This window comes from Squalius cephalus (genome assembly GCF_949319135.1).
Source record: "Squalius cephalus genome assembly, chromosome: 5".
NCBI lineage: Eukaryota > Metazoa > Chordata > Actinopteri > Cypriniformes > Leuciscidae > Squalius > Squalius cephalus.
The window spans coordinates 47,860,362-47,884,651 of record NC_137126.1 but is presented as its reverse complement, the minus strand read 5'-3'; the positions used below and the strand labels follow the sequence as shown (position 1 = coordinate 47,884,651).

The 24,290-nt window shown below is 39.2% G+C and overlaps 2 protein-coding genes across 2 annotated transcripts; both read right to left on the bottom strand.

Annotated features, from left to right (window-relative positions):
- Window positions 1-1,739: 1,739 nt before the first annotated feature.
- On the bottom strand, window positions 1,740-15,004 carry LOC307158867 (uncharacterized protein). The gene is made up of 9 exons (XM_079871834.1): window positions 14,882-15,004; window positions 14,054-14,140; window positions 13,737-13,898; window positions 6,993-7,088; window positions 4,955-5,047; window positions 4,650-4,709; window positions 3,548-3,699; window positions 3,359-3,468; window positions 1,740-2,161 (listed from the first exon to the last, which is right to left on the bottom strand). The coding sequence occupies exons 1-9, from the start codon at window positions 14,964-14,966 to the stop codon at window positions 2,020-2,022; spliced, it is 987 nt and encodes a 328-aa protein (XP_079727960.1). The 5' UTR covers window positions 14,967-15,004; the 3' UTR covers window positions 1,740-2,019.
- A 2,454-nt stretch (window positions 15,005-17,458) lies between these two features.
- Window positions 17,459-23,530, bottom strand: LOC307159007 (C-type lectin domain family 10 member A-like). The gene is made up of 10 exons (XM_079872085.1): window positions 23,414-23,530; window positions 21,295-21,381; window positions 20,914-21,009; window positions 20,738-20,836; window positions 20,439-20,543; window positions 20,266-20,319; window positions 20,014-20,088; window positions 18,416-18,573; window positions 18,220-18,329; window positions 17,459-17,995 (listed from the first exon to the last, which is right to left on the bottom strand). Exons 1-10 carry the CDS (start codon window positions 23,478-23,480, stop codon window positions 17,833-17,835), a joined length of 1,014 nt encoding a protein of 337 aa, XP_079728211.1. The 5' UTR covers window positions 23,481-23,530; the 3' UTR covers window positions 17,459-17,832.
- Window positions 23,531-24,290: the final 760 nt, after the last annotated feature.

The window sequence follows — 24,290 nt, the reverse complement described above, 5'->3', positions numbered from 1 at the left end:
AAAGGCAAGCAGATAAACCCAGAATATCAAGGCAATGTGCAAGGTTTCACGCTAAGCCTTTTCCCATGGAAAACCATTATAAATAAAGCGCTTAACGTGAAATTTAGTGCATTGCCTTCATATACTGGACTCACCTGCTTGCCTTCATGCATTATCATTAAGGTGTATGAATTTGATCTTTTCATATCATCACTGTCTTAATATATTAAGTCACGTTAAGCATTTTCTTTGAGTGGCTTTCTATGGGGGAGAAATCGCTTACACTCTTAAACATAAAGGTTCTTTATTGGCATCGAAGAACTTTTAACATTTATGGAACGTTTCCATTCCACAATAGGTTCTTAATAGTGGAAAAAGGTTCTTGAAATTTAAAAAAAAGTTCTTTACAAAGAGGAAAAATATGGTTCTTTTAAGACCAGCTCACTGTAAGGTTCTCTGGGAAACCAAAAATGGTTCTTCTATGGTATCGCTGCGAAAACAACCTCTTGTAATGTTTATTTTTTAGGAGTGTAACGTAAAAGAAAATTGTCTTTGCACTTGAATTACAATGCCTTATTGTCTTAGCAGTAGTGTTTTTGACATGAGAAATTAGTTTTTTTGACTGGTTGTTGTTTTAGAACATTAAGCCACGTTAAGCGTTTGAGAATGTCACCCCATCCCACCCCGGTAGATCCAAAGCCAGTTTGATCTGGTCTGGCTAGTTTTAGGAGGGCACGGCCATCAAAGACGTTTCAAACAAAGAAAACACTTGCAGTGTGATTCGTTTCCACTGATTGAAGGTAAATATCATCTTTATGCTCCATTTCAGGAGCTTCAAACACAAAAACGAAAATAAAACAATTGACACAGCAAACTAAAATGTATTGCTCATGTGAGAGATAAAATCAGTGTAATAGCAGTTATCAGAAATAGAGACGTGTTAAAGTTCATGTTACAGGTTACATCTCCTTTGAATCTGATTTGTAGCTTCTTGATGCATTAATTAAAAATAATTTAAATCTTTAGAAAGCCAAACACTGCGATCACTGTCCATGGACATGATGAGAAATATTAGGCCTATACCATTTACACAAAACCTTTTAGCATATGTTTAACTTATGAATGAAACATTAAACTGTCTCCTATTACACCTGAGCGGCTTCCATCATTTGCTGTCGAATCTCATAATATTCTGTATTCATAATGTTCATGGCTGTATTTTCTAATCTCTACTCAATAATATGTAACTCTGTTTAGTGTCTGTCAGAAATTAATTGGAAATTTACATTAATGCAGATTAATCAGCTTTCATAGGCTATAGCAGTATGACAAAACACCAATGAACTTAAAGGTATAACGGAGGATTTTCTTTTTCCGGGTGGATCATCAAGACTATTGGTCCTCCTGAGTGTCAATCATTCTGGTGATATGTTTACGTAAGGCCGCCGTACTTGCTCGTGAACACGATTCACACGATGGCGTGCGCTCAAAACACAGGTTGGGCTTCCCACTGATGCCTCAGTCGCGAAGTTTTTTAACAGGTAAAGTTTGGCATGCTATTTGGAGAAATCCATTTAAAATCACTGCTAGTAAAAGTTAATGTAAGCTATGATGTAAGCGATAATGTAAGCACTTTGTTTGACAAAAATGTTTTATTCATATGATTAAAAGATACCTTAAATTTCTGAAAAAAAATCATAGATTTTTTTTTTAATTAATTAATTATTTTTATTAATTCAATTAATTAGACATGCTTTTTTGATTATTAGCATTTAATCAAACCATTAAAATGGAATCCAAAAATCTTAAAACAGAAAACACAGAATTTGGTAAAAAACCCAAAAACAAACATATTTAATAGGGCCCTAAACATGTAATTTGTTATTAAACTTTTAATAAAGTCATGTTAAATTATTTAAATTAATTAGACATGCTTTTTGATTACTAGAATTAAATTTAACCATTCAAATTAAATCCAGAAAAATTTAAACGGAGCAAAAAATAAGTAAATTCCATCGGGCCTACACCACAGCTTCAGAATTACACACTGCAAATAAATCTCATTTTGCTGGAGCAGTGGTTGTCATTTAGTTTCAAACTATATGCAATCTGCCCACAATCCTCTCCTTCCTCTCCAAGTCCGTGTTCTTTCCAGTCATCCGGCTGCCCGGGATACCAGTGTCTGTGAATAATGACAACCAACAAATGTCACACCATTGCATCTGCACATATAATAACTTTCTGGCATCCCATCCGATCTAAAGTTCATTTTATATATGCATTTAATCCCAACACCTCTACTTATCTTGAAGTATAGCTGCTTCCTATTCATGATTATAACGGGCAATATTTGGAAAATGGAAAACTTTGTGACCACGATCCACCTTAATTTTAATGCAAGAGTTGACTTGAATGTGCAAGGCTTCCGATGTCCGACTTTACCTTTACAAACACAGTCTGTTATGCTTAATATTGCAAACTGGTATTTGTTATCACATTATTTTAATTAATAGCCATAATCATAAACACATTGGTTTCTAGTTCAAATAATTTTACCATGTACTGCACTTTGTTTTTTTTTTGAGAACATAACCAAACATGTCAGGGGTATGTAAAAAAAAAAGAAGCATTGCATAAGTTCTTACTTTTTAGATATTGTTTCCAAATACATTTTAAATTGTTAATATATATGAATTTTTTCCCCCTTGAATCACGTTCAGTCTCGTGTGCGTGACCTGAGCATGAGCAATAAGTGCTGCTGCAGTTCACTTAACGGCCACCGGTGTCACTAATAACAAGACTTTCTCAATTCTACTTATAACACCTCTAACACCTTCTTTTTTGATAATTTGTTAATTTCTTTTTGTTATTTTTAAAATCTTTCCAAAAACAGGATACCTTTGGACATTCACAAAATAAGTGACTAATGGTTTCAGGGGCATCTCTACAAAAAAAAAAAAAAACATCTTCCACATTAACTGTAAATGTTCAATTTCCCGCACAGATCGATTGTTTCGCTTCATATACCTTTAGTGAATCGTCAGGAGCGACAGATATTAATTTTGTTTTGCCTTTTTTGTTTTGTTTTTTTACTCTCAAAGGGATGGTAGTCATTGACTTGCATTAAATGAATCACCAAGGACCACAGTTTCAGCTAAAACAATCTTCACAGAAAATCTCATTTACGCCTTGGAAAGTAAAGTGGATATTAGATCATATTTAGGGATAAACATGTAAATGTAATGCCATCTTGAAGCCAAAATTTGGTACTAAACCTCTAAAAGGTATATGTATATGATTCAAATGTAAACTTAAATGCATGCTATTTAAGTGCATGCTTGCTAAGAAATCAAAGTGAATAATGCCTGAATCAGCTCACTCTTTGTTCATAGTGTAAGGAGTGTCATCTGCCCATCTCCACTGGCCCGTGTTCTGATCCGTAAGACCGACCCAGTAGTGCTCGGATATGGCATGTTTGCGCAGAAATGCCTAGGGGGGAAGATAGAAACTGATAAAAAAAAAGTAAAATCAAAATGCTATGTTATGCTTATCCATGAACATTACACACCCACTCCTCCGCGTCCTCTTCTATTTTGAGGAGTAACGCGTCCTGTGCTTTGCAGTAATCTCGTGCCTCAGTCCAGTTGAGTTCATTATTGGAGAACAAAAAACAGCTCCTTTTGTACAATATCCAGCCAGATTTACAGGTTACAGGGACGTCTGCGTGAGAGAGAGAGAAGAGATGCAAAATAAGAGCAGATTTAAAGGATTAGTTCACCCGATGAAAGTCCCGTCATTAAACTCACACTCATGTAATTCCAAACCCTTAAGACTTTCGTTCATCTTCGGAACACAAATGAAGATCTTTTTAATGAAATCTGAAACTTTCTGTCCCGCCATTGACAGTCTATGCAACTACCACTTTCAAGGCCCAGAAAGGTAGTAAAGACATCATTAAATTAATTAGGGAGGCGTGTAAAGACATCATTAAATTAATTAGGGATGCGTGATATATCGGCCACCATATCGGTATTGGACGATATATGTTCATTTTTAATGTTATCGTTAACGGCCCGATTAGAAAATTTGGCCGATATATTAAAGCCGATAAATAATGTATTATTTCCTTCATCTGAGACAATTGACTGTTCAACATGATGGGTTTGAATTGCTTGAAATATGATTAAAGTCACTTCAAAAAAGGAAAATAAAATTACGTGCAACAGTGGTTTAACCTCAATTTGATGAAGCGACATGAGTGCTTTGTTTGCTCAGAAAAACTTTATTAACAAAATATTTATCTCCAACACACATTCACACAACAACATCTGCTCTCTCGTCAACAACACGCATGTGTTGTGGTGCTCTCATGCGTTACGAATTTATGACAAGATTTTCATTTTTGGGTGAACTTTCCCTTTAACTACATAAAGTAGCGCTACACTCTTAAATATAAATGTTCTTTATAGGCATCTAAATCATGAAGAACCTTTAACATGCGTGGAATCTTTCCATTCCACAAAAGGTTCTTCATAGTGTAAAAATCTTCTTAAGATTGTAAGGTTCTTAACACTAAGAAAAAATGGAGGAACTAAAAATGTTTCTTCTATGGAATCGCTGCGAAAACCTTCTTTTGGAAGCTTTATTTTTAAAGAGTGTAGATGCAGTACCTGCTGTTTTGTTTCCCATGTTAGATTTCAGCTCCTTCAGAGCGTTCATGACTCTCTCCTCTAGAACAGAATTAAACACATCAGGCCTTGTTAGACTTTCTGCAGTCAGTGTCCTGTGAATTTAATTTCAATCCAATTATTTCCAATGTAAAGAATAATGTCAGTATCAGCATGCAGGTCCATGAAACCAACAATTATGATTATATTTCTGAAATCATGCCTAAAAAAGAGATCAATTCAATAGATTCAGTTATACATTCACAATGCTCAATAATCCAGTTATTGCAATATTGTACTCAACTCACCAGAGATCTGTTGTTTAGAGGACAGAGATGCGACAGATGAAGTGAGATCTGACACTGAACTCTTCAGGACACTCATTGAACTCGACAGAGACTCTTAAACATGAGACAAAAGCCATAAATACAATATACTGGATCTGCAAGATCACTGAGTGCATAGAAATAATGGCTTTGTGAATGAGAAAATATAAAAATATGCCCCCTACTGCTGATTGGCTCACTCTCTCCTCCTCCATTATGAGTGGACACGCCCACTACTGCTGATTGGCTCACTCTCTCCTCCCCCATCATGAGTAGACATGGGGCACGTTCAAGTTCAAAACGGTGCGCAACGTTTTGCTACGGTTTCCGGGTTGAACGTCATGTTTCCTGGAAACGGCGTGCACCGGTGTGCAACGGGGTTTGAGATACGTTTTCTCTTGTTTGGTGGGTGTGTCAGAACTGCAGTCCAATCAGCAGCAACATGTATATAAAGCACGTGGTATTAAAGTGAACTCGCACAATGGGTTCAATGAAAGTAATTTACAAATGTGTTCGATGCAACAACTGAGGATATTAGAAGACATGTTTGTCGTAAGTTTTATTGTAAAAATATAGGATATCAACATAATGATGTAGTTGTTTATATTTTTAGCTTCATTGCAAGTGTATGACATTTGGTATAGAAATAAACAATGGTAATTAAGTGCTTTTCCTAAAAATGAGAAAGAAAATAAAGGGTATTAAAACAGTAACTACAAATAAAGTCAGTATGTGAGGCTAAATAGATGTGTTTTATTCTGAATTAGGTAAGATGTGTGCTTCCATTTCAGTTTCAGCAATCCCTTCACTCGATTGGGATGTTCTCTTTTGTTCTGGGCGGCAAGTGCAGTAACTGTAACATCAGGCATATTTTGTAGTATTAAACACATATTTATACCGACTTCATCAGGTTCCAAAAATTCTTCACAAATAACACAAAGAATGGCCTTCTCAGCTGCCATAGTTGCAACTCTTGCGTCATCAGAACAGTGTGTTCAACGCATCACCGTTTGTTTAAAAAACGTTGTGCAACGTTTTGTCGAGCTGAACGCAGCCATGCTCCCTAGTACTGCTGATTAGCTCACTCTCTCTCACCTCCCCCATTATGAGTGGACACGCCCCCTACTGCTGATTGGCTCACTCTCTTCTCCCCCATTATGAGTGGACACGCCCCTACTGCTGATTAGCTCACTCTCTCCTCCCCCATTATGAGTGGACACGCCCCCTACTGCTGATTGGCTCACTCTCTTCTCCCCCATTATGAGTGGACACACCCCCTATTGCTGACTGGCTACAAGTGTGTTGTAGTGCTCTATAAAATCCACTTTTAGCAGCGTTTTTCAGAAATCGATTACTTCACCTTAAAAGTTGCTTAATAAAAATATTCATAGTTCAAAGTACATTACATTAACATTAACTAAGATTAATAAATTCTTTAGAAGTATTGTTCATTGATAGTTCATGCTAACTAACGAATCTAACTAATGTTAACAAATGAAATAACATGTTAAATTCTCTTTGTACTTTATGCACTTACTTCATTGAACTTTAAATATTAATATTTTCCCTATACCGTTCCTTGCAATTGAAATTCCTTGGAAATATATTCAGTGTTAATGTCTCCAATAAGAAAACATGCTGAGATTTGAGTGTGGCCCAAAGTATCATAACCAGATACAGTTAATGTTATATGAGATATTTTAAAAGACAGCATAACAAGATAATTACATGTTCACTATAAGGTCTTATTAATTCATGAAATAACTTAAAATTCATATTAATTTTGCCTTTCTGTCTTACCAAAGTCACGTTGCCTGTTTTGTAGATCAGACTGTAGAGAAGTAACAGCGGTTTTTAAATAGTCTAATAGTTTTTGTGTTTCAGTCTGTTTCTGCACTTGGTTGCCAAATGTGAAAGGAAAAAAATAATATATATGATTGATAAACAATCATGAATATGATAGTTTGCTCTTAAAAGTATTTCTTATGGTTATCTCCTTTAAATGATCAGATTTGCAGACCTGCATCATTTAGTTTGGATGTCAGCGCTGACACAGCAAGACTCAAACTGTTCATCAAACTCTTCACTTCAGCGTGTGACAGACCTTGCTGGCGCTCTGTGAAAAAGAAGCAAAACAAGTCCTGATATTACAGTCAGAAATACACAGTTGTGTCCTGGTAGGGGGGATCGATTTTCATGTTGTCAGCAACAAATGTGGTAGTTTACAGAATGAAGATGATGAAGATCAATGCTAACTTTCTTTAATAAACATTAAGGTAATACATAGATGAATGCACAGAGAATGATCACATAAACTACTCACACTACAGACGAGAAACGACAATGAACTGAATGAAACGGAGTATTAATGGGAAACTTAATGACAGACAGCTGAACATAATCAGTAACCAAGGAGACGAACTGGGAGGTAATTGAGGGGCTGTTTACACGACACCGTTTTCAACAAAAAATGTCAAACTTTTTATGCGTTTTGGCCGTTCGTTTACACAAAAACGGTGTTTTGGGTTCCTGAAAAAGCAAACTTTTGAAAATGGGTTTCAAAGTGTAAGTTTTTGAAAACGGTCTTCGTGTAAACAACAAAAACGTTAAACTGAAAATGAAGACGTGTATTAGCTACATGTTCAGTGTCTTTCATCGCCAATTCGACATCTTATGGCCTGGCAGCAGAATACAGCGTTCCCTTATGAGAACGTTCTCTCGTACTGCGTTGCAAACGCTGTGGGAAAACTCCTTTTCTCGAGAATATTGAAGCCTTTATTTTAAAATGCATTGCTGCAGCACAGGCGAGAGCACCAGGCTCGCACGAGCGAGCTGATAGGCTGTGCTGTGGGCAACTGCACGAACCAATGGCGGATCGGCAGAGGCGCGCGAACCAATCAGGGCGCTTGGCACACTGCCAGTGTCAAGTGCGCGAAACTGCACGTGACCGTAGAATATAAATATAGAGAATAATCCGCCATTTGACAGATTTAATCTCCTTCAGCTCTCGACTCACCTCGTCGCTGATCTTCTCCGGATAAAGAAGCCGCTCGTCGTCGAACAGCCGTCCAGCGGAACAGCTTCGCATCCCGGCATCTGCCAGCTGAGCGTTTCCCTGTGGCATCCGACGAGTATCCTTTTTCTCTCTCTTTCTAAAAGAGCAAAATCGCTGTTTTCACAGCGCGCGGCGTTGTTGCAAATGCCGCTCTCTATCTGCGAATCCTGCGGGGTTCCCCTGCATGTGTCTGACAGACACACACAGTGTGCTGCCTGTCTCGGCCCTGAGCACGCCGAGTCAGCGCTCACTAAAGGCGGCTGCCTTCTCTGCGACGTGATGCCTGTTTCTACTCTCCGCTCGAGACTCGCGCTCGCTTCGTCGGTGAGTGATTCCGCCCATCTTCCATCTTCGGCGCCCCGCGAGCCCCGTAGGAAGAAGCGGCGCGATCAGAGGCGTCCTGAACGCGGTGAGTTTAGCGAATGCACGCCGGGTCCTTCTGCACGTGCTTCGCCCACGCCCTCTTCTCCAGTTCTGTTCTCTCAGAGCGACCAACGCCCCTCGTCTGAAGCGGCGGGACTCGTCTCTTTTGGCGGATCTGCTGAAGATATGGACGACGCAGTTTCTGTGGCGGCATCTGAGAGTGAGGATTGGTCGGGCTCCGCGGACCCCGCCCCCCCCTCTCAGTTAGATCCTTCTGACACTCGAGCGAACATCGATGCCGAACTCTTCCGTGTCATGTCTCGCGCTGTCAACGAGTTGGGACTCGACTGGCTTTCCCCAGCCGAGCCTGCCAGAAGCCGCCTCGACGAGTGGTACCTGCCGGGGCGCCAACAGGCCCCTCGTCAGCGCGCCGCTCCATTTCTGCCTGAGGTCCACGAGGAGCTCACTAAAAGCTGGCGCGCGCCCTTTTCAGCGCGAACGCGCTCATCTGCTTCTTCAACGCTCTCCACTGTTGACGGCGCTGACGAAAAAGGTTATGTGTGTCTCCCCCCACTGGAGGAAGCGGTCGCTGCACACTTATGCCCTCCCACTGCAGGAAGTTGGAGGTCTAAGACTGTGCACCCATCCAAGCCGTGCAGAACCACTTCGGCCATTGCCAGCCGCGCTTATGCTGCCGCCGGTCAAGCCGCCTATGCTCTTCACGTCATGGCGACCCTTCAAGTGTTTCAGGCGAAGCTCCTCCGCTCCATGGACGAGTCAGGCCCTGACCCAGACACTTTTAAGGACCTCAGAAGTGCGACGGATTTGGCGCTACGGGCCACAAAGACCACCGCTCAAGCCCTGGGCCGCAACATGGCCAGCCTGGTTGTTTTAGAGCGCCACCTGTGGCTGACTTTGACTGAAATCAGGGACGCAGACAAGACCGCCTTCCTCGATTCTCCAGTCACAGCATCTGGTCTCTTCGGCCCATCTGTCAGCGGCTTCGCAGAACGCTTCACTGAGGCTCAGAAAGCTTCCAGCGCTATGAAGCATTTTCTACCAAAACGCTCCAGTTCGGTCCAACGGCGCCCCAAGAGCACGCCGCGACCTGAGAGGGTAGCTTCACAAGTCCTCCAGCCCCGCCCAGTGGCTGAGACCAGCCAGCGCCTGAAGCATGCAAAGCGGTTCCCGTTCCCTAAGCGCCAGGGCCCGCGGCCGAAGCTCACGCTCGATCACGAGCCCAAGAAGCCGTCCTAACCGGCATAAAGAGGGGTCATTGTCCCGCCGCGGCCGGACCAGCCCCGAAGATCGCTCGAGTGCTACTCTCAGCCCCCTCTTCAGTTCAGGCGGTTGGAGCAGTTTTAAATGCAGTACATGGGCCCGTCACCTGTCACGCACCCCTGCACACAAACGCTGTTTTAACAGCGACCCACAAAAAGCACAAATCAAGCAAAATTTCTCCCTCACATACATGTCAGTTCGAACCCCCAACTCCGGGCGTTCCAGATATGATAATGCCTCTGGCTCTGCGGGCTCTAGCTTGGCAAGCTATCCCCGGAGTTTCAGAATGGGTAATGAACATCATAAAGCGCGGTTACTCGCTTCAGTTCGCCCGCAGACCACCGCGTTTTCGCGCGGTTATACAAACCACGGTAAGGAGCACACTGAGTCATGTCCTCCGCACCGAAGTGTTAAGTCTGCTGGCCAAAGGGGCCATCGAGAAGATCCCCCCTTCTCAGAGCGAGTCAGGTTTTTACAGCCGTTACTTTCTTGTTCCAAAGAAAGACGGCGGCCTGAGACCCATTTTAGATCTCAGACATCTGAACAAGGCTCTCATGTCACGGCCGTTCAGAATGCTCACGACCAGACACATCCTGGCGCAAATTCGCCCAGGCGACTGGTTTTTCTCAATAGATCTAAAAGACGCTTACTTTCACATTCAAGTGAACCCCCACCACAGGCCATTCTTGAGATTCGCCTTTGAGGGGCAGACATACCAGTACACAGTCCTACCATTTGGACTGGCACTGGCACCTCGTACATTCACGAAGTGCATGGATGCAGCTCTCTCCCCCCTGAGACAGCGGGGCATGCGCATCCTGAACTACCTCGACGACTGGCTCATACTGACTCAGTCAGAGGCGGAGTCACATACTCACAGAGCCTGGCTCCTCAGACATCTGGAATGTCTAGGGCTCAGGGTCAATTTTGCCAAGAGTATTCTGTTGCCCAGCCAATGTATCACGTTCCTGGGAACAGTTCTCAACTCCGTACTTATGAGAGCATGGCCCACACCGGCCCGTGCTCTAACGATTCAGCAGCTCGCAGCATCGTTCACAGAGGGCTCTTATGTACCCCTCAGAACGTTTCAGAGGATCCTTGGCCTGATGGCCTCTGCATCATCAGTACTCCAACTCGGCCTACTGCGTATGCGTCCTCTTCAGCTGTGGTTAGCACCTCTGGTGCCACCCCACGCCTGGCACTCAGGCCACTTGATTATCAAGGTGGACCAGCGCTGTGTTCAAGCCCTGGCCCCTTGGAAAGACGCCAGCTGGTACCAGCAGGGCGTAAGCATGGGGGTGGTCTCAGAGAGGAGGGTGATTTCAACAGACGCTTCCAACTCGGGTTGGGGAGCTCTGTACGAGGGCAGGCCTGCCTCCGGCCTCTGGTCGAGCTCGGAGAAACGCCTACACATCAACTGCCTCGAAATGAGAGCAGTTTTTCTAGCCCTAAAAACCTTCCTCCCACACCTGGCTGGACACCACGTGCTGGTCCGAACGGACAATATGTCGGTGGTCTCTTACATAAATCGCCAGGGCGGCCTCAGGTCCCGCAACCTGTTTGCCATAGCCACGCAGCTCCTACTATGGGCTCACACCAACCTGCGCTCGCTCAGGGCAGCTCACGTGCCAGGCACGTTGAACACAGGAGCAGACATGCTTTCTCGGGGCAGAGTTCCCCCAGAGGAATGGTCTCTCCACCCTCAGACAGTTCTCCTGCTTTGGGAGGTCTTCGGGAAGGCAGAAGTAGATCTTTTTGCCTCAGAAGACAACTGTCCCTGCCCAGTCTTCTTTTCAAAGAACAGGGATGCGTTGGCCCACGACTGGCCCAACCTTCCTCTCTATGCGTTTCCTCCGGTCTCGATGCTCCCTCAGGTCATCGAACGGATCAGGGACACCAAAAGCGCGGTTCTCTTGGTGGCTCCTCTCTGGCGGACCCAGATTTGGTTCCCAGAGTTGATGCAACTGTCTGTAACAGACCCGTGGCCAATTCCACTGAGGTGCGACCTTCTGGCTCAGGCCAACAGGACAATCTGGCATCCCCGTCCCGACTTGTGGGCCCTACATGTATGGCCACTCAACGGGTACCCCAGGATCTCCCAGAGGGTGTCCTGAACACTATTATGGAGGCTAGAGCTCCATCTACTAGACGCCTCTATCACCTTAAATGGTCAGTGTTCTCCAGCTGGTGTTTAGCTCGAAACCTCGACCCACACACTTGTGAAGTGCCAAAAGTGCTTTCTTTTCTGCAAGAGATGTTGGATGCGGGTCGCTCCCCCTACACTCTCAAAGTGTACGTGGCAGCCATTGCTGCTTTTCACGTATTGGAAGCCGGAGCCTCCTTAGGTAAAAGCGACCTTATAGTTCGTTTCCTTAAGGGCGCCAGAAGGCTTAACCCGCCTCGGCCACCGTCTGTACCGGCCTGGGACCTTTCTCTGGTCCTGCGGGCTCTTAGGGGACCTCCCTTTGAACCACTTCAGTCGGCAGATCTCAAGCCCCTCTCTCTGAAAACCGCCCACACGTGAGTGTTCCTATCCAGGACAATTGTGTGGCGGCCGGTTGGTCCGCTCCGTCCACATTTGTGAGTTTTTACAACTTAAATGACTCTGCTTTGCAGACACAAGTTTTTTCCATCTAGACCCTGGCTCTGTGGACCCAGACTAGTTTTGAAATTGGACACACGGCTGTCACTTTGAATTGTGGTTAAGTTAATCTGGCCCTCGGCCCAGATCTTAATTATTGGATAATCTCTGGGCCCGATGTTCGGTCTCGTTTATCCTGGCTATTCTGTAACTTCCCGGAACTTCTGGTGAGTCAGAGCGGCCAAAAGATTAATAGCACGGCGTTTTAAATAGCGTTCCCACAGCGTTTGCAACGCAGTACGAGAGAACGTTCTCGTAAGGGAACGTACTTGGTTACTTACGTAACCTCGGTTCCCTTAGAGATAAGGGAACGAGTACTGCGTTGCCTTGCCGTGCTATTTCTCTTATGTCAGGTGTTTTTCGCTTCAGTCGATTATACCTGTCAAATGGCGGATTATTCTCTATATTTATATTCTACGGTCACGTGCAGTTTCGCGCGCTTGACACTGGCAGTGTGCCAAGCGCCCTGATTGGTTCGCGCGCCTCTGCCGATCCGCCATTGGTTCGTGCAGTTGCCCACAGCACAGCCTATCAGCTCGCTCGTGCGAGCCTGGTGCTCTCGCCTGTGTTGCAGCAATGCGTTTTAAAATAAAGGCTTCAATATTCTCGAGAAAAGGAGTTTTCCCACAGCGTTTGCAACGCAGTACTCGTTCCCTTATCTCTAAGGGAACCGAGGTTACGTAAGTAACCAAGTACGTTTTTAATCATTTTCACGGATCGGATTTCAATGGGGATCGTTTCGACAATGGTGTCATCTAAGAAAACCCAAAGGAAAAACTTCTCTCTTTTAAGCATATCGTTGTCGTGTAAACATACCCTAAAGTTCCTTGCACACCGAGTCAGAAATTTTCATATGCGTTTTTTTCGTATTCGTCATTCGGTGGCTCTGAATTGTAAAAACACCTCTCAAAATGCTTGCTACCGGATACGAAAAAAGGCATTGTGTAAATGTAAATGATAGCCTATAACATGAGATCGTATTTATTTTTTTAATGTGCGAAAATTTCGGACGAGACCTTCGAAATCAGTGTGCAAGGACATTTCATACGAGTATTTTCATATTCGTCATTCGGTGGCTGTGAATTGTCAAAACACCTCTCAAAATACTTGCTTACGTTGCGAAAAACATAGAAAATCGAACCCGATCTGAATTTTTTTATGACGGACAAATGTTTCGGAGGCAGTGTGTATCTTGTAAACGTGATTGACATAACATGAGGTCATATTTATTTTTTAATATGCGAAAATTTTGGATGAGAATTTCGAAATCTGTGTGCAAGGACCTTAAGACTAAACTGAACTGAATCACATGAAACAAACACACAGGAATGAAACTAACACAAAACACAACATAATCCTTGACGTGTGTTGGTTTTGGAGAATTTAAATGTAGGCTACAGTCCATAATAAAAAATTTAAATCACCCAGCTTTTGTTGGTTTTCCTCTTGTTTGGATGTGAATGAAGAGGCAAGATTGGTCAGCAAGGTCTCAATATTCTTTTCTTGAGGTTTGACTGAAGTTTGATTGAAACTATGAATGTTCATCCAACTCTCCAGCACTGAGAATGTTCTTTGTTGATGAAAAACTGGGAACAAAAACAAACTTTTTTGTAATCAGCATAATTTAAAGGCTGTAAACATGCATACCACAATTATGTATAATTTTTTTTGCATTACTCACTTTTTAAAATGCAAATATTTTACAACGCAACACTTTCAAAGTATGATGTTAACCACTCACAGATGACAGAAGTCATGATGATGAAAATAATCATGCAGACTGTTCCTACAAGCACAAAGATGCCAGTTTTTCTGCTACATGGACGACCTACAGAAAACAACACACCATGAGAAATCACATTCTAGGCTACTTTCTTTTATTTCTTTAAAGCAAGACAGCCTTCCTGTTCCTTAAACAGTAGCGCACAGCACTAGCAACACTAAGGTCATGGATTCAATTCCCAGAGAAAGCAAGAACTGATAAAAATCTTGAATGCAAATGTGGATAAATGTGAATGTGATGTGCAGTATGATCAGGAAAGTATTTTACGAAACACTTCACGCCTGCATCCATTCAGTTGTTGTAGGAGGAACTCCAAAGCTTAAAATTTAATTAGTAGTCTTACAACGGAAAGGTTTTGTGAGCAAACGGAAAGGTTTTCAGGGGAATATTTTTTCCCTTCCATCTCATATTTTTTCAATCACCATGTTCCTTTAGTGGTTTTGTGTCTTTGTTCAAAATGTTCACAGTAATAATTAACAAACATTAGCCTCAATGTTCAGTTCAATAGTTCATTCAAATAATTAATCAAATGCTATAATAATTCTGTTTTGAATAGAATTTGAAGGTTCATTTCTTTAAGCATCATATAATGTATAATGCTTCGCGTCGTGCCTAACCACGCCCTTCAGCCGTGACTTATTCACGATACAGCACCTTATTGCTTAAAGTGATTATAAAGTGTTACCAGGCATTTAAGGTAGTTGTACAACAAAGTAAAACTCTTTCTCTCATACACAATACAAAGACATATTTCTGTATCAAATACAATTTAGTATCATAGCAAACCTTTGTTAAATGTCGCCTTCCGTTCATATTCCATGTCCATTTTCATGATTTCTTCACAACTGTCAGTTTTCTGATAGAGCATCATAACTTTTGCAGTTACTTGCTTTCTAGAGAATCCAAAACACATTCAAAAGAGCTCCTGCAATGACAGTGAACAGGGCATTAGTGTATAACAACACAGCACTTTCCGTTCCTCATTTCAAAGGATATTGACCTGTAACAAGTGCTGTAAGTTATTCTACAGAAACACATCAGCTAAATGACTAATTAAAACTGCTTGCTCAGTGTTTTCAGCATCATCTGTTTTCACTCAGTTTCACTGTGGTTTGTCATTTACCCAGAATTAGCATGGTTAAAATGAACATTTTGGTACAGAAAGACCTCTGGTTTATTTATTTCAAAGTAAGTGTGTGCTTGCTTTTATCTATTGGAGATAATTTCCGCCACATAATAAAAAAATTGTGCTTTGGTCAATCTTAAATATGACATAAAAGTCATAATTATGACTTAAAATATGACACAAGCGACATAATTATGGCTTACTATGTCATAATTGACATAAAACGTCATAATTATATGAGATTGAAATTGAGAAATGATAACAAAGTAATAGTCATTTATGATTGAAGAGATTAAAAAGTCATAATTGAGATACTGAGTCATAACTCATAACATAGGCTACTGAGTCATAATTAAGATATTTTAAAAAATCTAAATTGTAATGTCCTTTTGTCATAAATTCGACTTTTTATAGGCGGATTGGATCCATACAGCTCAAGGATGATGCTACTGAAGCTACTGCGCATGCGCATCAAATTCAGTTCGTCAATTAAATTTGTCAAGTGCGATTTCTTCTCATGTTTTCCTTTCACGGGTATGTAATGTGCAGAAGTACACGAAACACCTCAAAACAGATCGATAGTAGGTATAAGCAGATTCTCAATGACAACGTTTTAATAATTTTATTAGAAGTCTGACGAATCGGAAAAATTTACTTACCTTACGTTTGTATTTGTGGTCGCGTCATTGTTTTTGAATTAACGTTAGATCACTGAATGCTGCTTTTACCGAGACAAAAGTTAATAATGTTGGGCTAATAATGTATATTGATGCTCAATGAGTTCATATCTGACGATTTAAATATCGATATTAGTTGGAAAAGTTAGTTCAGCGCTAACGTACTCGAGCACAGCCGTTAGCAAAGCATCTTTTTAATTTTAGGCTAACTTAACGTTATATGCTGAAAGATGGCATGTTTCGGTGAATTTAGATTTCAGACGGTTTTAAAAGTTGTAAATTAGATATATTTTTTTTAAGTGAGGGGAATTATATGTTTTAAATATTACTAAAACAGTATTTTATGTAATTAAATAGTATAATCAATAAGAGGTTGTTGTGCTATATTGACAATAGGATATTTTTCAGGCTCGGGCCTTGTATTAAATGCTCTACATTTTACAAATAGTAAAGTGTTACATGAGTAGTATGTCTTAAAATTACTTCATGAAAAAGTAGTTTCCTACAAAAAAAATCCTATGTGATTTACTGCTTCCACTGTGTCCCATGAGGCCATGGGAGAGGAGTTGTCTGGATGAATACATTATCATAGCCGAGAATAGTCCAGAACAATTACATGTATAAAAAAAATACTTTTGTCAAGAGAATATATCTTAATGTTTGAGTGCACTGCACATGTGAGCTGTTTAGTACTGCATCAGCTTTTTATTTTCCGCTGCAAAATAGGTTTTGATGAAATTACGATCACCCATTGTTTGAAAAAGGCTTGATGCTAGTTCCCCACACACAGACACACAAACACTTTTTGTTCAGTAAATCTGACTCAGTTCAGATGATTTTAGCAGTATATAGCAAAAGGTTGGGTTTTTAGATTAATTACACCATGATTAGTTTGTAATAAAGGTCAAAAATTTGGAATAAGTACGATTTTCAAAAAATGTTTTTGAAAGAAGTCTCTTGCCCCTCAAGGCTGCATTTATGTGGTCAAAAATACCATTTTCTTTAAAAGCATTCCTAAAGCTCAAACAGTAGCAATGCCAATGTCATATGTGTTGATTCCCAGTGAATGCATAAGTGATACCTTGAAAGCAAGTTTGTTTGAAAAAAATAAAAATAAAATAAAAAGTAACATAACTAACTGCAAATGCTATTTCAGTTACACAGAAGCCACAGATGCGGGATGTGTGAAGCATTAAATGTTTGAAGTTTCTTCACCGGTTGTCTCAGGTAAGTGCAGAAGACTCATCATACATCATGAGCAAAGAAATGATACTTTGGTTGATCCACCAATACAAAAATTATACTAATTTTAATTATACTAATTTCTCATTAGCTAGCAAAATGTTTTGGATTTGCTAAGTGATTATAACTTTTGCCCTCCATGTCAGTAAGGTTCAATTGGTGTCCTAGTAATAAAATAAATTTTACATGAAAAAAAGAGAGATGAGCTTCATCTTACTGCTTCTGTGCAACAATAAAAATCACACAATAATCATTTCAAATAATGAAATGATTATTTGAAATGATTATTTCAAATAATGACACATTTTGAAGTATTTTAAAATAATTATTTATTTTAATCACAATATTCAGGACATCATTCAGATCCTTTCTACTGCATGACAGGAAGAAAAGTTATTTTATTACAAGTTATTTTATTTATGATTATTATAAGTGTTTTATATACAGTTTATCAGTGTGAATTTGTTGACTGTTGAAGTGAGAAGGGATAATATGGTAGAATGAGATATCAATTTAGTCATATTAGTAACTACACCACAACATTGATAAACACATCATTAATGTGATTTGTAATTTACACAAACAAAGAAAAACAATTTCGGGATTATTCCCACCCCACCTCACAAAAACTCAATACACTCAAAACTAAGCCTATTTGCGCAGTGCTTTTGGGCACTTTGCTGCAGCAATTTTTAGTCTGAATTTCCCTTTTCACATATATACATCAATTTGGAAGAGCAGTGGATGTCATTAAGCAAACTATCATATGAAATTTGCCCACAGTCCTCTCCTTCCTCTCCTTTCTCTCCCAAGTTGTGTTCAGTCCAATCATCTGGCTGCCCAGTTCTCCATTGTCTGCAAAAATATAATTTAAAATTTGTTATTAACGGTACCCTTAAAAGTACTGTTACTTCGGCACCAAGTCAGTATTGAAATTTAAAAAAAATGTGACGATGCCAGCATTTCTGCCAATCACAGACATAGGCCTATCTGTTGAGCATGTGAACGCAATGGCCAATCAATTTTATGTTACAATGAGAACCGAATATTCTGTTCTCTATATATTATATTCAACTCACGCTTTATCCATGGTGTAAGGAGTGTCATCCGCCCATCTCCATTCCCCTGTGTTCTGGTCTGTTAGACCGACCCAGTAGTCCTGTGATTTGGCGAAGTTGGTAACAAATTGCTAGGAAGGTGGATAAAAGTTAATCACTGAAAGACAGAATGGAAGGTAGGAAAATGTTTTTTTTTGTGTGTATGTGTGTTACACACCCACTCCTTCTTAGAGCCATCTTCTATTTTTAAGAGTAACGCGCCCTGCTCTTCGCAGTAATCTTTTGCTTCGGTCCAGTTCATTTTGTCATTAGAGAACAGGTAACAGCTGTTGCTGAATGGGATCCACTCAGTTTCAGGACAGCCAGGAAATAAGTCTATAAGAGAGAGAGAGAGAGAAAAAGAGAATGCATAATAATGTTGCAGTACTTAGTGTTTTACACAATAATGTTTTACTTAGTCATTCAACACAATTAATTAAAAAATCAAAGTAAAATAAGTTTGTTTTTTTTTCAAAATGAGGACATGACCAATTATTGAAATCGATATAATTTTCATTCTGGTAAACCACCGCCATAAACAATATTTGGGCAGGACTAGTTTTCTCTGTGAGGTGGTATCATAAATTCTTGTTTAACTGTATGGATGTTGTATGATTTTAAGTATTTCAATACTTTTTTTTTTTACACACCCCGAGTAAAAATTACAGAGCAAAATTTTTTTTTGTCTCATGCAGATTAAAGGACAAGTTCGGTATTTTACACATAAAGCCCTGTTTACAGATCGTTTCTGATGAAATAGAACGGTTAAGATTAAACTTTTGACAGATGCTGCTGTCGCGAGAATTTTAGGTTTATTTCGCTTCCCACCCCCCCTCAAGAATGGTAGTCTATGTGCACTGGAACAATCCTTCCTAAAGCGCTTTAAACTTTCATTTAAAAAGAGATGAAACTCACCGAGTGGTCAGGGGTGTTCACTGATATGCTCATACAAAAATCGCTGCAAAAGATGCTTTCCAACAGGTGTTTTACCATTCGTTGTAAAACTGTGGATCTATTTTTCCAAACGTCTCACACCCGTAGATTCTTCCGTTGAGAGCTTGAATAATAGACACTCCAGCCCAGTTGGTGGCGATAATGCACATTTGCCAATTGCAAGCAAACCACTGGCATTTCACTGAATACACAGAAGAAGCAGAAGAAGAAGCGGCGGAGTAATACCGTACCTCACACAGCACATTCAATGCAAGTCAATGGAGTTGGACAAAAACTATGATAAAACCTGTTGGAAAGCATCTTTTGCAGCGATTTTTGTATGAGCATATCAGTGAACACCCCTGACCACTCGGTGAGTTTCATCTCTTTTTAAATGAAAGTTTAATGCGTTTTAGGAAGGATTGTTCCAGTGCACATAGACTACCATTCTTGAGGGGGGAGGGGAAAGCGAAATAAACCTAAAATTCTCGCGACAGCAGCATCTGTCAAAAGTTTAATCTTAACCGTTCTATTTCATCAGAAACGATCTGTAAACAGGGCTTTATGTGTAAAATACCGAACTTGTCCTTTAAATAAATGTAATCCTACCCAGATAATACTGAATATTATTCCCCCCCCCCCCAACAATGCTTCTCCTCATTTACTTTGACCATCTTCAAATATCGTAATTAAAGTTATTATAATTCTTGTTGTGCTGCCTGATGCCCTTCATTATGACATATATTGGTAAAATAACCTGCTATTCTGCTGCATAACAACATTAAAACAGAAGCTGCATAAGTTTGAGCACAATATTGCATCTTGAATTTAGAGTTTACTCACTGGTAAATGATAGTTTATAAGAAAGAGCTCGAATAGATTTTTTCAGTTCCTCCAGGTCTGAGCTTGACGTGCCAACTTTAGTTGAATACAAAAGTCAGAAAAATACAACATATCAGCACGATTTCTTCTAATACAGGAAAAGCTTAATTCTGTAGAACATCATATTTAAGATTTATTTATGAAACATTTATTAACATTTATATTTTAATTAGTATTTGTGTTTATATTAATTAGTATAATTTTAGGTCTTACTCGAGATATGTTGTGTGCGTGAATAAAACCTTAGAGATGAAATCAAACTGTTCACTACAGAGGAAAGAAGAAGAGAAAGTTTTATCATGGGCCAATCAATATACAGCTTCAACTCCTTAATATGCAGTTTTAAATTTGAGGATTCAAAGCTGAAACATACGTCCAGCACTCACCCAGGTTTTGTAGTTTTTCCTCTTGTTTGGATGCGAGTGAACTCTGTGACAAGCCGAGATCAGTAATCAAGGTCTCAATATTAGACAACTTCTTTTCATGCATTTCTTATTGATATAGAGTGAGAGGGACAAATAAGTAAATGAGCAATGCACTTATAATATCTTAGAGTATTTGCAGTGTCATATATATATATTTACAGTTGCAACTTTGTTTATGATTAATTTGTTATCAAAAGATTATCATCCTTGCAATCTCTTACAAAATATAACATCAGAGTTACGGCAGTCAAGACACTAACCTTTGGTCATTGTGTTACTTGATGCAGACATGTTTAAAGATGAACTCAGACTGGATACTAAGTTCTGCAGCTCAGAAACCTTCTTTTCTAGGTCATTATCTGTCAAAAAAAAAAAAAAAATTGTTAATTAAAAGTCCATTATCAAAACTGATCTGTGATGATGATGAAGTTCTCACCTGAGATCTGAAACTCAGATTTGACTGAGGTTAGATCAGAAGTATGGCTGTTAATCCAACTCTCCAGCATTGAGAACTTTCTTTCTTGATGCGAAACTTCAAACCAAAATAAACAAACAAACAAACTTTTTCAGCTTCTCTGCAAATATTTTATATATTCATATGCTAATTCAAATAGTTTATTAAAGCCCGGAGCTAAGCAGTTCAGTTCATATCACAATTAGCAGTTTAGTACATTTTGATCTTAAACGAAAAAAGTCCATGTTCACATTATTTGTCACACTAAAAACACAAAGATGTTGCAGTCCATATCCACACCAGTGATAAATGAAAGCAGTCTAGTAGCAAAACACTAAAGACAGTATTTCATTAATAACTCACAGATGACAGAAGTCATGATGATGAAAAACATCATGCAGACGGTTCCTAGAAGCACAAGGATGCCAGTTTTTCTGTGATTTGAGCGACCTGAAGAAAACAGACAAAATTCTTGATTCATTTATATTGATAATATTACATATACAATGTCGAAATGTAATATTTTAATTTTGCAATGCCATGTTTTAATTCTTTTTGCATTTTTCCATACATTTTGAGATATTATTCATGTCTGTAGCAAAATGGTGCCGGAACAAGTGACATACCCAAGTTTATACTTTGAAGTTTGTTTAAATCATCATAGAGGTGGGCGATATATCGTTTAGACGATAATATCCAAATTGTTGTCTGGACGATATGCAAAATTGGGATATCGAGTATTTCATAATTTGTACAATCCGACCCCCCAAACATGAAAAGAGCTGGAAGAAGTTAAATAGAAAACAAATAACGCACACTATAACATTCTAAACAATTATATGTAGCGATTTTTAATACTGTAGGGCAGTACTATTCCCGGAAGCAACGAGTGGCCCAGCCCATGGTCCTGTGTCGTCAAAAACTCACGAAATAGTGCGCGCAGAAGCACATGCGCAAAACCGGTTTGTAAAATGATATAATAATTATTTTTATTTTATCATGTCATTTTACAAAAGGACATTTTACAAACCTACGTTTTGCGCATGTGCTCCTGCACGCACTTTTTCAGTCACAACACAGCAATCAGAGGAGGACGCGCTGAAAACTGTAATGCTGTTCTCTTCCTTCATAACTCGTACTGAGAAGGTTTGAGTTGCAGAGGAATTTGTGACTGTTTCACATGTTCAACCACATCAAAGTTTCGTAATTAGTAAGTCCGTGCTTTTTCTCTTTTTGCTCTTATGTGCTGAAGGGCCGCTGTGCCTTGGTGAAACGGTGTTTGTACGTGAAGAGCTCTTTTCCAAAACGCCATAAACCTAAAAAGCTGCCTCAAAGAACCAGCAAAAGTAATGATTATGAATATGTAAAATATTGCAATAAGACATTTTAATTGTTTATTAATTTCTGTGTCGGCTGCAAAGATGAAGTTTACGATAGGCTATTGACTCGCGATCTTTGCAGTAGGTTAGTGAACGCACCGGAGAAATGCACATTTCTTAGGCTACATAGTTTTCTTTTTCTTTTTATGTATTAAATCCAGAAATTGGCAATGAAAAAAATATTAAAATTAAGATACAATTAATACAAAACGAAATTCGTTTTAAAGAAAGGCTTTGTGCTTTCTGTTTTTAGGTATCTGTGAAAGTTTGATAGTCTTTTAGTGCCGCTTTCAGAGCGCTCGCGTCCATAATGGAGAACTGTCACATAATATTTTTTTTTCCTCAAATGCAAACACGAAAAATAAAAGACAAAATACTTTTTTAAAAAGACAAACCATCAGTTTTTGAAAAAAAGAAGAAGATGGATTTATAGCGTTTTGAAAAGAACATTTTTTACTTTGAATTTATCATCAACAATATTGTTGTTTGATTTAATAATCACTGTTGCAAGAGGGGCCTAGTTCCGTTTTTTTTATTTGTATTTTTTTGTAAGTGGAAAAAGTAGGGGCTACCTCAGATTCTGTTTAGTTAGCTCCTTTATTGTTTTTTTTTTTTCTATAGCCTACAATAATAAGTCAAATGCAGCAAGTCAAAAGACCAACTGGGCCTTCTTTGCCAGTTTGCACACATTTCTTTGAAGGATGGCAAAAATATCGTCTGAATATCGATATCGAGATATTGGAAAAAAATATCGAGATATTCATTTTTGTCAATATCTCCCACCCCTAAATCATCATAGTACGAGCAGTAAAAATGTATATATATATATCCATAATTAGCATGAACATGATTAATTGTTGAAGCTCACTGGTTAAAAATCTGAGATGTTATCCAGTACCAACTACCCCCGAGGAAGAAACATTCACAGCATTGTCGATTCCAATTACATTTCAAATATAAAAGTTGCTTTTGAAATAACGATTAAAAAAGTCTGTCAAGACATTAAAATAAATGTAACTGTGAAACATTTTCTATTTCACTCATGCTGTAAAAGCTTTAAGATAGTTTCTCCAACTGAATGTGAAATTGTAAATCTTCCAAACCTCTCCAAAATGATTTCTTTGGTTCACATTCCATCTCCATTTTAATGTATTCTTCAGAACGATCCATTTTCTATAAAGGACAATATAATGTGAGCAAATTTAAGTCACTTGCTGCTAATGGTTGAAATGAAAAACACCACCTCCTATATATTAATAATTTATGTTCCTTAAAAAAATGTCACTTCCACATTCTGAGGAAGTGATATTTAGGGAATTCCGACTGGGAAGATTCGATTCTGTTACCCAGAAACACACAGGAAAACATTTAATGCTAAAGATGTACATTTTCTTCATGACAGGTTTAATGGCGCTAATGTCATGTCTACTTTACAGCATGCAATTAGTTGATTTGCCAACATGCAAATTATTGGTAATTTTTAAATAATAGACAGTAGTTTTACAAGACTTGTGTGACTCTGTAAACGTCTTAATTATTTCTGAAAGCTGTGGGGAATTTTCCTTTTTACCATTTAAAATAGCACTTCTAATAAAATCATTAAGCTGAGTGAGAAAAACACTGCATTTGTGCTGAGCTTGGACTTTCAAACATGTAAAAATATACTGAATTAGTGAAGCGAGAGTAATTCATATGTAAAACTTGATCTGTAACTGTTTCTAAGGATAATTTAAGAAGAGTTGCACAATGTACAAATGAACAGAACCAATATGATGCTATTAGGAGCATCAAGTTTGAGTCCACCCTCAATTATCCTGTATCTTGCTTTCTGTATGATTTCTTTACAAAAGGAATGTTGTAAAGTAAATACAAGTTTAACGCTGCATTTGTGGGATGATGGCCAATTACTAAGTATTTGAATCATGAATCTGACCAACTAAAAATGTTAAAATAATTTACGTTAATGAAATAAAATTTTAA

Coding starts and splice junctions, on each gene's coding strand:
- LOC307158867 (XM_079871834.1), bottom strand. CDS start 14,966: ATGATGCTCTATCAGAAAACTGACAGTTGTGAAGAAATCATGAAAATG. Junction 13,899..14,053: donor CATCATGACTTCTGTCATCT/GTGAGTGGTTAA, acceptor TTTTGTTCCCAG/TTTTTCATCAACAAAGAACA. Junction 2,162..3,358: donor CCTTACACTATGAACAAAGA/GTGAGCTGATTC, acceptor CATTATTCACAG/ACACTGGTATCCCGGGCAGC.
- LOC307159007 (XM_079872085.1), bottom strand. CDS start 23,480: ATGGATCGTTCTGAAGAATACATTAAAATGGAGATGGAATGTGAACCA. Junction 21,010..21,294: donor CATCATGACTTCTGTCATCT/GTGAGTTATTAA, acceptor TTTGGTTTGAAG/TTTCGCATCAAGAAAGAAAG. Junction 17,996..18,219: donor CCTTACACCATGGATAAAGC/GTGAGTTGAATA, acceptor ATATTTTTGCAG/ACAATGGAGAACTGGGCAGC.